This window comes from Gadus macrocephalus, chromosome 12 (genome assembly GCF_031168955.1).
Source record: "Gadus macrocephalus chromosome 12, ASM3116895v1".
NCBI classification, from domain to species: domain Eukaryota; kingdom Metazoa; phylum Chordata; class Actinopteri; order Gadiformes; family Gadidae; genus Gadus; species Gadus macrocephalus.
The window spans coordinates 7364305-7382861 of record NC_082393.1 but is presented as its reverse complement, the minus strand read 5'-3'; the positions used below and the strand labels follow the sequence as shown (position 1 = coordinate 7382861).

General features: G+C 47.8%; 1 protein-coding gene across 1 annotated transcript in view; it reads left to right on the top strand.

The window, feature by feature from the left end:
* The first annotated feature begins 465 nt into the window (after positions 1-465).
* lnx1 (ligand of numb-protein X 1) overlaps positions 466-18557 on the top strand; it is a 28796-nt gene continuing 10704 nt past the window's right edge. The window contains exons 1-2 of the mRNA XM_060067524.1: positions 466-625; positions 6354-7041. Of these exons, the coding sequence (XP_059923507.1) occupies positions 6490-7041 (552 nt within the window). The 5' untranslated portion in view covers positions 466-625; positions 6354-6489. The remainder of the gene's footprint in view (positions 626-6353; positions 7042-18557) is intronic.

Here is an 18557-nt window from a genome sequence, read left to right as displayed (position 1 = left end):
TGTGTCTTTGTTCTGATTTTGTTTGTTTTAATGTCAAGTACTAAATGAATCAGCCCACACACCCGGTGCATTGCTAACAATAATACTCATTACTTCTATACAAACTAATGCACACAAAATGGCCTCTTGTGTAGCCTTAGTTTAGATATCGTTTCTTTCTCTATTGTCTCACTGTTGCCTCTCTCTCTACCTTTCTCCCTCCCCCTCTAACTTTATCAGGAAGCCCTTTCAACGTTCTCCCAGATCTGGTTGGGGCAGTTCCCTCTGTTGATTACCTTTTCCCCCCCTTTGCTCCGCCCTCCTCTGCCATGTCAATTTCCGCTCACCTTGTTGGGACTCAGGTAAGCAGGTTTACAGTTGACACAGGTAGAAATCTCCCGGGAGTGTGAGGCAGATTAGGTTTCACCGCTGTGGGAGCCACAACCAATCAGATGCCGGTGTCCCCTGGACAAAGTCTTTTTTTTTTTTTTTTTTTCGTTTTAAAGGAGTGGCTTAACTTTCCACTCTGGCTCTCCCTGTTTGCCTTTTAGCCACTGCTGCTCAGCCTGTCCTGGTATTGTACCTGTCCAGGTAGAAGTTCACAGAAACTCCCCCCAGAAAGAAAGACATTTGCTCATGAAGTCTCGTAAGTACAATAGGAGAAAGAAGATGTGGTTCAAGATATTGTTAACATTGTTTAACTTTCTGATACTGAGAGAATGTTGTCCCAATGCAGACATACATACAGTCAGTTGGCTTTATGATGTGTGTGTTTGTGTGTGTGGGGAAGTGGCTGTGGGTGTTTGTGTCAATGTGTATTATTGTGTATCTTTACCTGTATGTCTGTCTATGCATGATTTTGGTGTGTGTATTCCTGTGTGTGTCTCTGTTAATGTCTCTGCGTTTTGTGCGTGCGTGTGTGTGTGTGTGTGTGTGTGTGTGTGTGTGTGTGTGTGTGTGTGTGTGTGTGTGTGTGTGTGTGTGTGTGTGTGTGTGTGTGTGTGTGTGTGTGTGTGTGTGTGTGTGTGTGTGTGTGTGTGTGTGTGTGTGCACAAGTATATCTACATCATCCCAGCCCTTATCTATCAATGACTCATAATGGCCTAGTGCTCTCATACTGGTAGTACACTGATACTGGAATAATACTCTCATACTGGTAGCAGTCTCATATTGTTAGTACTGGTTCGACTGGCATACTGCCATTCTGTCATTCCTGAACTGCTGCTGGTTAACAGCGTGTTGATGCAGAATGGTTTCTATTGTTTTTTTCTCACTCTTGAGCTTTCTTTTAATTAGCTTTTCAAACGGGTTGTTGGAGAAGGCTTTGCTCTAGTGTAGGCCTTGCCCTTAAGGTTGCTGCGAATACGCCTTTAACACGCCTCTGTAGAGATGGGTTGAATCGCTGCAAATTGTGTTTTATAATCAAATACTGTGGAATATGTAGCACAGAGTCCCTAGTATGTCTGGACACAAGCTCGACTGCAAGACACACTGAACTGTGTTTTATTGCTCACCTAAATGCTCAAACAAGCCGTTTGTCAGGCAGCGCTTTCTTGAGAATGGAAAATATTTATATATCTACTAAATATATACAAAGGCTGAAACCTGATCAGTTGTTGTGGAGTGCTTACAAATGTAAGCATGAGTATGTTATGCACTATAGCTATCTTCTTCTATTGTTACAATGTCATATATCTTATTGGAACTCTGAGGAGACTGTGGGCATTGAAATATTCGATTTAACTAATGTAATCTTTATGTTTGTATTCACTTAAAATCCCAAATTGCAGTTCTTCCCAATTCACTCACTTCTTCTGCACCTTGTTTGGTTATGAATTTGTCTTGTGGTCATGATCAGAACTGGGAAATCAGGAATATTTGTTAATTAGAATGATTGTTGGAGGAACAGGTTTGGATTTGTTTTTTGTTTTTGTGTTCTGGAATGATCTGTCTCTAAGGGAAATTTCCCAACAAGCCTGGTTCTGTGTTTATGTGTGTGCTTCCTTCGTACTATTCTGACAATCCATTCCTGCCCTTCATAGACCAAAATGGAACAAGATCGTCGTTTTTACTTTTTGTCATTGAAAATATTCCCCTCTGCTCTCACATGAATTTGAGATAGATTCTGAGGTATTAAAAACCATGTCGTCCCAGTTAAGGCCTGTACAAGAGCTAATATTGAAAATGATTAACAGTAGAGTTATGTAAAAGTGCCCTGCGTTGCAGTTTTTCCTTGCAGCGTGTACGGACAAGTCATTTGTCTCAGTGGGTTGGGTTCTGCTCCTAGCATAGCAAGCTTGTAGCTAATGGGATTCTGACTAATGTGAGTCTGTTGAACCGGGGGAGCATTTCATGTAAAGGAAACGCATTGCTTATCCCCAGTGGTAGCGATGAGGGCTGTGCTGCAGTGCTGGCCCCAACCAGCTGGACAGATCAGGCACTGATCGGACAACCGTTGGAGTTCCTGCTCTGACACCTGTTACAAGCTTTTACTATCTCTAAGTCTTACGTTTTAACACAAACAAATTAACCACATACGCACACAAACACACACACAATGCTACTCCGTTGGTGACAACACAATATAACCAACGACTCATTAAGGTAAGGAGTTCGAACCTACCGCCCTCCGTAAGACTATACAGACTTTGAAAGTTAGTTATGTTTAGTTGACCTGAAAGCAGTGACCCGTAGTAGGATGGATTACTCAAGAGTTGTATTTGTTGAACTCGTCTGATGGCATGTTTCTGATATGCCAATGCAATGTAGGAAGTCAGAGGTTATTCTAACCACCACGTCAAAAGTTCACACCAAAGGTAAGTAAAGCAATGAACTGAATGAATGACTAAACAACAACAAATTTAAACCTCACACCAATTATTATTTGATTGAAATAGTAGTAGCTTAGTCATAGAAACGTCTTGTTGGTCACTTTGTAGCTATTCAGACCTACTTAGCTACCTCATAGGAAACTGCCTGTCGCAGCTGCTCACCTGTTGGAGCTAGCCAACTGACAATGTGAGCTAGTAGCCTGTCAGCAGGCACTAGCTGGCTGTCTGTCAGAGCTTGATAGTTACATCAGCGCTGGATTGTGACCTTCAGCGCTAGCTAGCTCCCTGTCAAAGCGTGAGCGTACCTATGTTCCCCGGGTCCTATGTTCCCCGGGTCCTATGTTCCCCGGGTCCTATCCCTGGGAACATAGGATCTGGAGAGCAAATCTTTTTTTCGTAGGATGGTAGGGGCAAGTACCGTCTTTTTCGCCTCTGATTCGCCTGCAATTGGTTAGAATGGCTCTCCTCCTATTGGTTATGGTTAGGGTTAGGGTTAGGTTTAGGGTTAACCCTCACCCTAAACCTAACCATAACCCAAAACCTGACCCTAACCCTTCGCACCCGGGGAACATAGGACCTGGGGAACATAGGGATGACCCCCTTAATTTTAGTGTTAGCTAGCCGCCTGTAGCCAGCTGTCAGTTCTAGATAGTTAGCAGCCATCCATGCTAGCGATCCAAGATGGTCAAACATAGCTAGCAGCCATCCATAGCTGCGAGTATAACTTGCTATGTGTTGCCTCATCCGCGGGTGAGAGTGGAGCATGGCCGCCCAGTAGTGCTGTGCTGTGATGCCATCTTGTCACTTTAAGGATTAGTCGAGCGATAATGAGCTCTTGGCAAATGCTCTCCGCGGGGCCAGCGAGTGCTCGTGGAATGTGAATTTCTTGAGGACTGGCTCTAAATATTCATCTCTTTTGGAGTCAGTGCATATGTACAACCTCCATTCTATCAAGACATTTTAATTATTGTTGCTAGTTTTCAGCAATAATGGCTATTTACATAAGAGGGTAGTAACATATATTGGTAGAAGTATTTGTAGGATTAATATTATGCCGGTTAGTGAGTACAAAGGATTTGATAAATAATTATATTAGTTAGATATAATATAGTTATAATAGTAATAATAGTTTGTTCATTTTTTCCACATTAGTGTATATGTGTGACATTTGCATACCGTAGCATTCCCTTGAATGTAACAGGCCATGTGCTATTTCAACTTTACACTGTTTCCCATTTTACCTTAAGGGATTCGGGAGCGTATCACCATGCCACAATATTTCTTCAGTTGGCAATGGTGCAGGCGCTTTGTATTTTCCTGGCCATACACCACTTCTCTCTCTCACACAGACACATACTCTCCCTATCCATCTTTTATTTTCACTTTCACACATACAGAGACACACACACACATACAAACACACACACACACACACACACACACACACACACACACACACACACACACACACACACACACAGACACACACACACACACACACACACACACACACACATACAAACACACACACACACACACACACACACACACACACACACACACACACACACACACACACACACACACACACACACACACACACACACACACACACACAGACACACACACACACACACACACACATACAGATATATACACACACACACACATGCACAGACACAACCTGAAACACGTTCGCTATATCTCTCTCTCACTGACTCTCTCTCCGGAATGTTTTTTCTCGATATCTCTCTGCCACACTCCTACTCGTAGCTCTATCTGCCTGTGCACTGATAAAGTGCCTTGCTCAAGAGCCAAGGACCCGGCAACTTATCTCGACTCCTCTCCTCTCCTTTTATCTGGTGTGATTCGCATCGTCTGGTCTGTAAATCCGTCTAGACCAGTTTTCTCCACAGGCCACAGGTTTTTAAATAAACACACCGGTTTGTGATCCTTTGATGTGTCTCTTCTGTTCTCATGTATTTATTCATTCTCCTATGCTATGTAATATTCCAGTATCTCCACCAATAGAAAGGAACACATTTGCCTTGTTCTGTTTTGCCTCTTTGTGATTAGAGAGGAGGGAGTGGAGGGAGAGGGGGGGTGGGGGGGGGGGGGGGGGGGTTATCCGCACCGAAAAGGGAACGGCTCTCTCATTAGGCGGCCAACTGGTGGCTCGGCGGGCTGATATCATGGGATGTCGTTGCCAGGGTGACGTGATGCTGACCGCGTCCATCTGTTCCTTGCGCTCTCTCGCCAATGCCGTCTGTCTTGGAAATGTCGCGCACGGTCGGCACGTGCTCGTCGGCGCAGCACGAGCGCTCCATATGACACACACACACACACACACACACACACACACACACACACACACACACACACACACACACACACGCACAAGTGCACACACACACATACACAGACACGGTACGCGCACACACAGATACACAGACGTGTCCCAGAGTGATATTTAGAACCAACACACGTTACGTAGCCTTGTTTAAAATCCAACACATATCCCAGAGTGATCTTTAGAACAACATGCACACATCAAATTGTTTTTAAAACCCAACACACATCAAGATTGATCTTTAGAACCAACAAGCCAACATATGTTTCAAAACACATCCTAAAGTTATATGGATGAAACCAAGCCAAATCCTAGTTTCATCACAACATCAAATCTTATCATAGTAGCCTACTGTGAGTGCATCTATCCAACCCCTAAACCCGGCCGTGTTAATTCCCACGCTATACCATTTGAGCTACACAGGACCAAGCTGCCCTTAACCACGTGTTTAATACCAACACTCATCCATTAATGCTAAGTCTAAGAGCCATGTTCCATGGTTTATTGAGTGCGAGGCACGCTTCTATCGCAGCAGGGTGCACACATCTGTGGTGCACAGATCTTTAAAGACGCCATTATCACAGATAATCCCGAAGTGCTAGCGTCGGGTCAGCTTTGCCCCTTCTAAAGTTCAAATCCCATGGAGCTTGGGGATGAGTGAACCATTGCACCAGGGCAGGTGTCTGTGTGCACTCTGGCTGGCCAAGGGGTATTGATGTTTCTGTGTTCTGGGAAGGAAAAATGACTTTCTCAGCGGTGGCTCAATATCAGTCCAGCGTGCCAGCCGAGAGGATCAGACATCTGAAGGAATGAGGCTGGAAACACTGTCTTAGTGTTCCTGCAGCCCGCGGCTTATACTGCATCATCCATTTACTGTTTTTGTGTGTTTGTGTGTGTATGTGTATGTGTGTGTGTGTGTGTGTGTGTGTGTACGAGTACAAAACGTTGTGTGTTTGTATGTTTGTGTGCTTGTGTGTATGCACTTGTCGTGTTCACATGATTGTGTGTATGTACGCGCTGTGTGTGTGGTGTAATTGTGTGTTTGTGTCACTACAAAAGGTGGTTTGCATGCTGAGGGTAAGTTCCTGAGCAATGCTTTGTGTGTCTAAGAGAGCCTATGTGGCCTAAGTAATCTTGTGAAATCAAGGCACACATTGAAAGAACTTATAATTGCACCTTTTTTCATCCCACAGTTCCTCAAGAGGACCTCTGTTGCTAGGGTCGTCTTTGGTTGCTAGGGCCCCATGAGCCCTCCCAAGCCATCCGACACACATGTGCTTCAGTAGTTGAAGAAGTTGTCCCCATCAACCCTTAACCCCCGAGGTTGCCATGGCGATGGCGGCCGAAGCATCCGCCCCGCCCATCTCCCCGTCGGACGAGCTCATGATGGAGGCGGCCGCTCCTCCTTCGCAGCCTCCGCCTCAGGCTTCCTCTTGTCTTCCCCCTGCCGCTCCCAGCGTCCCGCCTGCTCTCCCCTTTCCCTCCCTTCCCGACGACCTGTGCGGCGCCTGCGGCCAGCGCCACCTCCAGGAGGAGAACCACGAGTACATGTACAAGGAGGAGGTGGACGACGACCTCATGTGCAACATCTGCCTTCAGCCGCTGATCCGGCCCCTGGACACGCCCTGCGGACACACCTACTGCCAGGAGTGTCTGACCAGCTTCCTGCTGGAGAGCGACTTCTGCCCTGTGTGCCGCGCCGCCCTCATGCTGCAAAGCTGCCGCAAGCCCAGCCTGCTAGTGCACAAGCTGCTGGACAAGCTGACCGTGGCCTGCCCCTTCACCGAGCACTGCAGCCACACCATGGCCCGCGGAGAACTCCACGACCACATCAAGAGCAGGTGGGTGCGTTTACCTTGTCTTTCAGTCGGGTGTGTCCTGGTTTAGGAGGAGCGCCCTACTGGGAATCTAGTGCTACTTTTCTACGGCTACGTTAACCTGCCATTTTAGCAGTGTATACTTTGCTCAATAGGTAACGTAACAGATACTTAATGCTATGTTACTTAGGTAAGTTAAAGGTGAAGCTTATCCAAAGCAACTGGTGAAATTCTGAGGCATGCTTAATTAAGGCACATGTTAGGGGTTAGGGCAGCTTGTTAAAGGATGGCTGTGGACACCAGGGATCGAATACAGTGTCTTTCTGCTGGGAATTACACCCTAGCTACCATGCTCCCAACCGTGGCAGCATTAATGCCATTTCCCCCAGTGGATTTTTCAAATCTGCTCTTGAAAGGAATCAGTCCTTTCATGAAGTTGGCCCAGTCAATACAGATTTCAGGGTGGATTATCTTCACAGAAAATAATTATTTACAGAAAAACACACACATCTAAATAATTGCGAAAAGAATCGTCTTGTTAAGTCCCACTTCCCTTAGTCGACAAGAAAAAATCCTCAGCTAGGTTATGATTTTGGCGAACTTGATTTTGTGTGAAAAGTGCTCTGTGGCTTCAATCTTCACAGAGAACAAACAAGCCTGTGAGCTCTGCTGAGGAACCAGCCGCCAACTCTTTAGTTTACCATACAATTCACTTTCAGCGCTTGGCTGCTGACAGCATATTCTATTTCCAACACCAGAGCGAAGGCTCCCGAGTAAATAAACAAACAGCCCCTGCGGCTCGTTGGTTCTTACAGAACTCACACAGGCCTCTTTGTCTTGGTCCCGCTCTCTCCTTCATGGCTCAGCCGGGACATCCCGTTCTATCGCCACACTGACCCCCAGTGACCACGCATCACTCTGGCTCCTCCTCCGCCCACCCCATGCCCTAACCCTCTGGAGATCTTACGCCTACCACCTCCACCACTAACCCCAACCCCCTCACCCCCCCCTAAATGATTCCTCCCCCCTCCAGGGTTTCATCTGAAGCCGAAGCCTTGGGCTTCAGATGAACTGTTCAGACATCATTAGGTTCAGAGCCGTGGTTGCGTCCACCACCACCACCACCACCTCTCCCCCCTCCTAGCCTCGTTAGGGTCTCCGTCACCCCCAGGGGCCCCGGGAGATACAAGAAGCGCTTCGACAGCGCACATGGCAACCGTGAGTCCATTGCACAGTATATAGTGTACAGTACGCACTAATCAGTACACTGTGCACTCCACACACGACGGCCTGTATGCATAATTAGCCTAGCAACTCTCTTCTTTCGATGTCTACTTCTCCTACACCACCAGTTGTATGTTGCTCTACATCTCTTTCACTCTCATTACTTCCTTTCCCTCCTTCCTCCCTGCCTTTCTTGTCTTCCTCTCTTATTCTTTCTCTCCATGGATGGAGCGGTTTAATTGAGCACCGGGCTCACCCACTCCAGCCCAGGGCTTGGGATGGTTTGGTTTGTTGTTTGTCTGGTCCCAGGTGGGTGGGGCAAGGTGTTGAGGAGAAGAACGTTGGTAACTGTCATGGCATGTTTGGAGCACGTTCTTAGTCTTCCTTCACACACATTCCAGGCAGATATAATCAGAGGGCACTGTGAACATAGCTCAACCAGAACGTAGAATAACATCATCATTTCGTAGAGAAATACCTGAATATAACCCAGTGTTCTAACCCAGTGATCTAGCCTCCCACATTCGATTCCAAGCCTGGTTGCCATGTCACCCTATCTCTTTTCACCCATTATCATGTCTCTTTACCCTGTCAGTCCGTGAAGGAATAAAAGGCCCATGCACTTAGTTTAGTTTAAAAAGTTGATTTCCAAAGACAATGAGCCACATCTGAAGTCCTCACATGCAGAGTCGGAGCGCTGGAACAAAGTGCTCTGGGCTACTTCGCTGACATCTGTCGCAGAGCTTACGTCATCAAGCCTGGCGGTGGATGGAGCTCTATTGACGGCCGTACAATACACCCCGCGTGAGTCACCGTCGCCGGCTACATTCAACCGTTTGGCTGGCTTTGATCACTTCAAACCGCCCGATAGATTTTCTGAAGCAAATGTGATCTTTATTTTTGGAAAAACGCATGTAGCCCGTAGAAATAGGTTGGGTGGATGAGGTGCAAACGATTTGAAATGGTGATTCAACCCACCAAAATCTCAGCTCGGCTTTTCTTGTCCGAAGGCAGATACTGGTGCGGCAGTGTCGTTTTAATGACTTGTTTGGTCTCTGTTTTTGCATGCCTGTGACTGTCACAGTGGAGCGGAGAATATGAGATGCATACGTTTACCCAGAGTTCCCAGCATGTATTATTCATGGTGTGCGGTGAGGGTGGTATTTTTTGTTGTTGTCGTTGTGGTTGTGGCAGATTTAAGCGGGGGGGTGTGGGGGTTGGATTTGCTGAAATTCTGATTTAGATTAGACCCCTGCAACAACTTAGTCATGATCTCCCCCGAGGCTGTCAACATTCAGACAAAGTCAAATCCCTTTGCATGCGTCACTGGGGACGTTTGGCTTTGGTTTGGCTTCAGAGCGCTTTCACACCGGTCAAAAAGCGTCAGATCCTTTTCTGTGGTTTGGCTCAGAGCTTGTTCAAACAGGTCCAACACTCCAGGTTGTTTGTCCCTCAGAGGTGTGAAAGCCCTTCCACACTGGTTCACACTCTGGATTCCGGTTTCTCTGATCTGGTTAAGAGCATGTTCTCTCTAGTCCATGCTCCGGGTTAGTTCCCTTTGAGTTGGTTTCCGAGGTTGTTCACACTGGTCGATCGCTGCTTCCTCAGGTACTCTACAAAAACAAAAGCTATAAGGAGAGGGAACAGGCGTCAGGCGACATTAAACATGGCGGGAGATTGTTTCTCCTCAGTGCACTGTCTGTTGTGGTGAGAGAGCAGGTCGCGACCTCACAGTGGGCTCAGACAGCTGCTCGCCCTCGCTAGCGACCTTAAGACAAGAAGCCTGTGCTGGCGTTATTAATGCCCACCTGCCCCGCCTGCCCACTTTTATTTATATACTTCCTAACACAAGAAAAAGTTTGACTGTAAGTGTGTTGCTGAGGAATGTGTGTGTGTGTGTGTGTGTGTGTGTGTGTGTGTGTGTGTGTGTGTGTGTGTGTGTGTGTGTGTGTGTGTGTGTGTGTGTGTGTGTGTGTGTGTGTGTGTGTGTGTGTATGCGTTTGTGTATGTCTGCTAAAGGGTGTGCCTGTGTGTACGGGTTTCGAGGTATTAAACTCTCTGTTCTTGTGTTACAGTTTCTTAGTTTAAATGTGTGTTATTGCATGTTTGTATTGCACATATAGTATGTATGTGTGTATGTGTGTGTGTGTGTGTGTGTGTGTGTGTGTGTGTGTGTGTGTGTGTGTATGTGTGTTTGTGTGTGTGTGTGTGTGTGTGTGTGTGTGTGTTTGTGTGTGTGTGTGTGTGTGTGTGTGTGTGTGTGTGTGTGTGTGTGTGTGTGTGTGTGTGTGTGTGTGTGTGTGTGTGTGTGTGTGTGTGTGTTGGTGTAAGCATTTCAGAGCACGTTGCATTGTTGAAAGATTTCATCAGGCACAATATTTACACCAGGAAGGAAGGAGGGAAATAGGAAGCCTGACGCAAGGGCTAGGAAGGGAACATTAATTGATCATTGATATGTTTGCAGAAAAAAAGACTGATTCATAAAAAACGACGAAATTGGCAAACACAATCAGAAAAATGTATATAAACATATGGATTTAGATTAGGGGAATGAGAGCTAAAGACATGGGGGGTCTTTTCTGTTTACCTCAATGGTGAATGCAGAACATGCAGATGAAAGAGATGCAAACAAAGAAAACTGATGGAAAAAAAGGGGATTTGTATTTATTTTAACACCTTGACATTCCATCAATCTATCTAACTATCTATCTATCTTTCTTGCTATACATCTTTCTATCTTTGTGTCTCTCTCTTTCCCTCTCGACCTCACCTCATCATTTATGCCTGTTTGTCTGTCTGTCTCACCATCAACCAACACCCACCCCCTATCCCCCTCCACCCTCCAATCAGTTCGTAGGATCAAGCACCTTTTCCTTTATTTTTCCTCAAGACACTCTCCCTTTCATCACTCTCTCTCTCTCTCTCTCTCACCCACACTCGCACTCTCCATTTCTCCCTCCGTATGTTGCTAATGTGTGAATGGACAGATGGACAGACGAGTGTGTTCTGCGTCAAAGGAAGATGTAGTGAATGTTTTACTGGCACGTGTCGCCTGCCTGTCGTGGTCAGGTTAACAAGCTGGTGCTCTCTCTTGAATCTTGATCTGCTCTGTTTGTTTGAAGTGGCCATGCTCTGAGAGGAATGTGTGGCTTTGTGTTTGTCTGTGTTTGTGTGTTTGCGTTTTTGTCTGTGTGTGTGTATGTGTGTGAGCATGCCTGTGTGGGTGCTTGTTGTTTGTGTTCGTTCTAACACATGTAGGCTCAGTGATCAGACCAATCTGCTGCATGTGGAGTGGACCATCTTCATCTCAGAGGGGGGGGGTCGCTGGTTGTATGAACATCTCCTCCCACTTGTATCTCCTCCCAATTGCTCCTCCCACCTCTATCTCCTCTCTGTGTATGAGCCTGGCAGGGATGGGGGGGGGGGTGTGTGTGTGTGATGCTGCTCTGTCTGTGTGTTGTGCACGTATGTTGGCAGGGGGGAGGGAGGGCACAGCCAATAGGATCTCTCGCAGGTACCACCCCCCCTCCTCGTCTCTTTGTTTGGTCTGCTCCATCTCACTCTCTCCCCGTGGCTCCTGCTGCAGTAGTCACAGCCTGCGCCGTCCTCTCTGACAAACAGAGGGAGAGGAGAGAGAGGAGACACACACACACAAACGCGCACACACACACACACACACACACACTCACACACGCACGCACGCATGCGACTGTAAATCCTCTTAGACCTCGCCGCTGCCCGGAGCAGATTACGGAAGAGAGAGGGGGGGCTGCACATCTCAGATCCGGCTCCAAATGTGCCACCTTCCCCCTGCGGCTCTGCATCCTCCTCTTCCTCTCGCTCTTCCTCCTCGGCCGAAGCAGCGGGACTTGGTCTTCCTGCTCCTGTTCTTCTTCTTTCTTCTTCTTCCTGTTCCTCTTCTCTGCACCTGCCGCTGCTGCCTGGTCCCGCGCCTCGCCACCGCCGCGTGAGTCGCTGGCAACCCGCCCGCGACTTTCTGCAGCTTAGAGGAAGGGAAGGAGGGAAGGGGAGGAAGCAAGGCAGGAGGAGAGGTTGTTGTGTAGACCAGAGAGAGAGAGAGAGAGAGAGAGAGAGAGAGAGAGAGAGAGAGAGAGAGAGAGAGAGAGAGAGTGAGACAGAGGAGGCAGAGTGAAGGAGGGATTCAGCAAAAGCCCTGCCAGGTTAGGGGGGGAGGTAACGGAGGAGGAGGAGGGAGGGAGGGAGGGAGGGGGGAAGGAGGAAGGAGTAAGGAAGGAACAGAGAAGAGGAAAATAAAGAGAGGAGAGCTCCGGTGCAGAGAGGAGCTCAGACCGAGAGAGAAACATAAACACAGAGTACGAGAGAGGGAGAGTGGCAGAGTGGTAGACAGAGAGACATAGAGAGAAGCTGAGAGAGAGAGAGAGAGAGAGAGAGAGAGAGAGAGAGAGAGAGAGAGAGAGAGAGAGAGAGAGAGAGAGAGAGAGAGAGAGAGAGAGAGAGAGAGGGGGCTGCTGAGGGTTGACCATGAAAGCCCTGCTGCTGCTGGTCCTGCCGTGGCTCAGCCCGGCCAACTACACAGACAATGTGGGCAACCTGCACATCCTCTACTCAGAGCTGTGAGTATAACGCTCATCCTCCCCTCCCGTCCCTCCATCCCTCCACCCCTCCATCAGCCCATCCAAGCCCACCATGTTTTCACAACAACAGTCCATACACACCACCCCTCCGCTGTTCTGGGTGCATTGGATGTGCTGTGTATTGTGTGCGTTGTGCGTGTGTGTGTGTGTGTGTGTGTGTGTGTGTGTGTGTGTGTGTGTTCTTGTGCCTGCGCAACTGTGTGTGTGGGGGTATTTGTTTACATTCATTTATAGTGGATCATAGAGATGCTCATGTGTGCATTTAAATGTATACCTATGTTTGTTTTTTATGGATGTGTGTTTGTGTGTGTGTGTGTGTGCTTGTGTGTTTGTGTGTGTGTGTGTGTTTACATGCGTGCATGCATACGTGTGCATGTGTATTTTCTTACTTGCTTGTATGCAAACATGTACTCTATGTGTGTGGTTGTGTATGTGGTTTTGTGTGTGTGTAGTGGTTTAATAACTGCTGTTACACATGTATAACAATGACTGCTTAGGTTGTAGGATGCTCTTTTTTGCCTGCATGTAGCCTGCATAGTGTATACCGGGATTAGTAGTTCATAGTGTATACTGGGTTTAGTAGTACATGGTGCATACTGGGTTTAGTAGTACATAGTGTATACTGGGTTAAGTAGTGCATGGTGTATCCTGGGTTAAGTATTGCATGGCGCATACTTGGTTTTGTAGTACATAGTGTATACTGGGTTAAGTAGCATGGTGTATCCTGGGTCAAGCAGGGCATAGTGTATACTGGTTTTATTAGTGCATGGTTTTAGTGGTGTATAGTGTAGACTGGGTTTAGTAGTGAATAGTATATACTGCCTTTAGTAGCGCATCTAATGCATTGTGTATGCTGGTTTTTGTAGTGCAAAGTGATTCCTGGGTTTAGTGCTGCATGGTGTACAATGAGTCAAGTAGTTCATAGTGTTACTGGGTTTAGTAGTGTATGTGATCAATGGCGTATGCTTGGTCTGGTGTTGCGTGGTGTGTACTCGGTTAATACTCCGTTCTAGGTACACGGCCCTTTAAGGGCGCTGTGTGATTTACCGTGGTATCCTGGCGTACGTCCATAACGCCAGTCTTCCATTCTGCTGCATGCATGCGTACATGGATGGGGGCTCTGCTTCTGTACATCTATAGGTTTCTCTTCTACTGTACCTCACATCGCAAACTTTACCCCACATAGATCACCAATTGGACAGTTCCTATAAAAAGTGAGGTGGTAGAGAGACATGACGAGAGGGGGGGGGGGGGGGGGGGGTGGATGGGGGGAAGAGAGAGAGAGAGGGAGAGAGTGGAGATAGATAGAGAAAAATAAGAGGGTGTGAAAGAGAGAGGGGTGGAGAGAGAGAGACGGGGAAGAGGGAGAGAGGAGGAGAGTGGGTGAGGGAGAGAGAGCAGGGAAAGAGAGAAGAGCAGGAGAGAGCGAGGGAGAAAGAAGGAGAGACGGGGAGGGATACATCAGCCAACGGGATGAGGTCACTTCCTGGGTCCGGCCCACCATCTGTCCTGTACATGTGGTCGTCATGGGGATGGTTTCTGAGCAGGGTTCACGACCCAGGTCATTTCAATGAATGACTGTTAATAAAAACAGCCTTCCCCCCCCCCCCCTCCCCCCCCCCTCCTGCACAGGGAGCTGTCAGGTAGACGGGCCCGGCCCGGCCTGTTTTGTGCTGATTGTGGCAGAGCAGAGCTGAGGAGGGGGGCAGGAGGAGGGGACCAGAAGGAGGGGAGGGGGGGACCAGAGCCAGACGAATGCGGACATGGTCTTTTTCAGCCTGACTAGAGAGCAATGGCACCCACATTCATCTTCATCCCCTGCGATGACAGCAGTCCGCTGTGGTCCGCTGTGGTCCTCGCCATCTCTCACTCTGTCTCTGTCTCTCTCGCGGGCGCGCTTTCGCTCTCGCTCTTCCTCGCTCTCACTCTTTCTCTCTCTCTCTCTCTCTCTCTCTCTTTCTCGCTCACACTCCCTGTCTATCTAATCACAAACACATTGTTTATGATGAATTGCATATGTACTCATTACTGGTTATTTGATCAATGTTTGTGTTGTTTGAACTTTAGTGGTTGCGTGTTCCCATTTGTATAGGTGTGTGTGTGTTTGTGTGTCTTTGCATCTTTCCTTGCTCAGCCCGCAAGCTCTCGCTCTGTATTGCTATCTGTGACTCTCTCTGCCTCAACGTTCTCCCTCTCATTCCCCTCTCTCCCCCCTCCTCTCTCTCTCTCTTCCTCCCTCTCTTTTTCACTCCCTCCCTCCCTCCCTCCCTCTCTCTCTCTCTTCCTCCCTCTCTCTCTTCCTCCCTCTCTCTCTCTCCCTCTACTCTGCTGCTGTCATTCCATTTGTATGATTAGTATGATGGCTTTACAGGGTGAAAAGGCCTGTAAGTATAATCTCCCCATCTCTATGTCATACACATACACACCCAGGTGCACATATAGAGTCTATCTTGGATAAACACGCAGTTGCGTACAGAAACCGATCAAAGCGTGGACCTATTACGTAGTGGGGAGGGGACTGACAAAAAACAATCAAAACTAATCTTAGTTTTACGCTCCACCAACACACACACACACACACACACACACACACACACACACACACACACACACACACACACACACACACACACACACACACACACACACACACACACAATCATTTAGATACACATGTGTGCACAAACACCATATTAAAGTACGCTTAGCCCTCGTGGGCTTGTCTGATAATCGTCGTGCAGGTCGCTCACGCGTTTAATCATTAATCTGTTCATTTGAAGACTCGTGGGCTGAGACGCCTTAAACACTTACACACACATTAGCTTAGCCATTTTGCTCAACCACTTAGCCTAGCCGCTAGTCTTCAAGCCTTGTCTACGAGGCTGTTATAGCTGCGCCAGCGGGGCCTTGGCGAACGCTGCTTGTGCGTGTGTGTTTCTGTGCGCACAGCTCTAAAGGATGTGCTAACCGGATTAGCGGTAAGCGGCCATGGTGCCGCCGCTGGACTTGGGTGATAATTTCTATTGCCGCTACGTCAACCCATGGGTCCAAGTTGTTGGGTTCTGCCAGGGCCGCTGCAACTGTGTATGTATGCATGTGTGTGTGTGTGTGTGTGTGTGTGTGTGTGTGTGTGTGTGTGTGTGTGTGTGTGTGTGTGTGTGTGTGTGTGTGTGTGTGTGTGTGTGTGTGTGTGTGTGTGTGTGTATGTGTGTGTGTTTGCGTGTGTGTCTGTGTGCGGTCCAGGCCTTGATCCAGACTAATTAGGTTTGTTTGGATTAAGTTTTTAATCCCTGATAATCTAGTAAGTAAATTTATCCTGTCTCCTTAGCCCGCTAGATAAATGCTCATGTGTTTTAAAGACATCAACTTAGCGAGAATTCAAATTCTCTCAGAAGAAGTGCATGCATGGGAAGTAATTACAAAGTAAAGACAACATCTTCCAACCAAACCTCCAGGCATACCCCCCCCCCCCCCCCCTCCCCCCTATGCTTCATAACACATCCTCAAGTGTCGACTAAAACAAGGACACGCACGCACGCACCCACACACAGACACAGACGCATATCACTCACACAGTCTCTCTCATCACACACACACACACCACATGACAAGGCAAGATGTACACATTAGCATCTCAACCTTACCACACACACCATGAACCCTGCGGGACTGGGCAGATGAGTTTGGTTCATGCAGCGGAGGCGGGTCTGAAGGAGCGTTTCTTTCTCACGCCCTCGCGTGTGATGCTCTAGCAGCCGGGTTGAAGAAAGCCTGCACTATGTTTTCCTTCCAGAGCTGTTATTTGGATGCGTGCATCTTCCTAGATCAGTTTAGCTGCATTAGTTGCATGGACGGCACAATCGTCTAATACAAACTGCACGCTGCACTGCAAGCTGTGTGTGTGTACGTGTGTGCATGAGTGTGCGCATTTGTGTGTGTTTGTGTGTGTCCTTGCATGTATGAGTGTGTGCGCATGTGTTTATGTGGGTGTTTGTGTGTGTCTGTGTGTGTGTGTGTGTGTGTGTGTGTGTGTGTGTGTGTGTGTGTGTGTGTGTGTGTGTGTGTGTGTGTGTGTATGTGTGTGTGTGTGTGTGTGTGTGTGTGCCTGTGTGTGTGTCTGTGCATGTGCTGAATCAGTTTGTGAATGTGTTTATTTGTGTTTGCTTAATCTGTGTGTTTGTGTGTGTCTGTACTTGTATGCTTGTGTACATTAGTGTGTATGCTGAATCAGTGGCTTTCGCTGGATGACTTTCACATCAGTAGCAGATGGGCATGTAGTGAGTAGACGTTTGTCATCAGGCAGCCCTGTGATTGGTTCCCCAAGAGAGGGGCAGAGAGAAAAAAAAGCGTGATAGAGCGAGGGAAAAGAGAGAGAGAGAGTGAGCGAGAGACTGCAGTCTAATTCCTGTGCTCTTATCTATAGGATGGTATACAGAGCCATCTCAGTGCTGCAGAGAGCAGGGAAAAGAGGGAGAGGAGAGACAGGGAGGAGGAGGGGGATGATGGAGCAGAGAGGAGGAGGGGAGATGCGGAGGAGAGGGAGGGAGGGAGGGAGGGTAATAGGACAAGACATAAGGAGGGTAAGAGGAGAGAAGGAAGATGGTGATGGTGGAGGCATAAAGATGAAGAGGACAATGGGGGAGGAGGAGAAGAGAGAATGAAAGTGTGATTGAAGTAAGGGGGAGGAGAGGAGAGAGGTGAGAAAATTTTGTTTTTGGGGCTGAAGCTGGCCCCTAGATTCCAGATCCCTTGCAAGATGCCAGGACCCCTATAGCAAGGGCTGAGCCTATTGGTACATGCCACATGGCCTAGTGTACTAGGCCATACGTTTCTGGGAACGCCCAGTTGCCAGGGACGACCATATCAAAGAAAAGGAAAACGTCATGAAATATATATACCCATTGTACATATATATATAGATATATATATATATATGCATATATATATAGATATCCATCTATGATATTTGTTGTTACATAAACAGTAGTACATGTTTATTGTTTAAGTTAGGGTGCATTGCCCAACCAAGCCACCGCTGCACTAGATTACCTAAGAGCAGGCTGAGGCAACACAACCTGTGCTGGTAAAGGGCTCCTCCTCCACCACATAGAGAAAGTGTGGGAATGCAAATCCTGGGTCTAGGTGTTGAAACCAGACACTCCGGTGATAAAAAGCTGAACACAAAGCCCTTCCAGGCTAATCATGAGGTCGCAGCCCCCCTGACGACAGGGCCTGCTGCATATTGATTGGCTCAAATAAAAAACCATGAGTCAGAGATGAGAGGCAGAGTTTCACGGTCGCTACCGGAGCTATTTGGGTGATGGGGGGGGGGGGGGGGGTGGCGGGTGCGGCCTTGTTGTCTCCGCCGGTGTACATTGGCGTGCGTTAACATTAGCCAAACCTCTCGAGCCACAAGCGCTGTAATTACCCAGCAAAAGAAGCAAAAGAAGAAAGGACTTCACGCCAGCAGGCTCTAATGGGTATAAGGGGATGCTTGTTTGTAGGTGAGAGGTTTCCTGAACACACGCAGGAGAAAGACGCACCAGGCTGTGTGTTGTTGTGGTTGTTGTTGTTGTTGTTGTTATTATTAGAACTGGGCTTGCTAGAACAAGGCTAGGGGGAGAGTCCAGCCAACACCTTCTGTCATGCACGGCTCGCTGATTGGCTGTGACCAATACGGTCATCCAAGTGACGCTTCCTGATTGGTCCGCAGGTCTATGTTTATGTCTGCTGTCCCGTT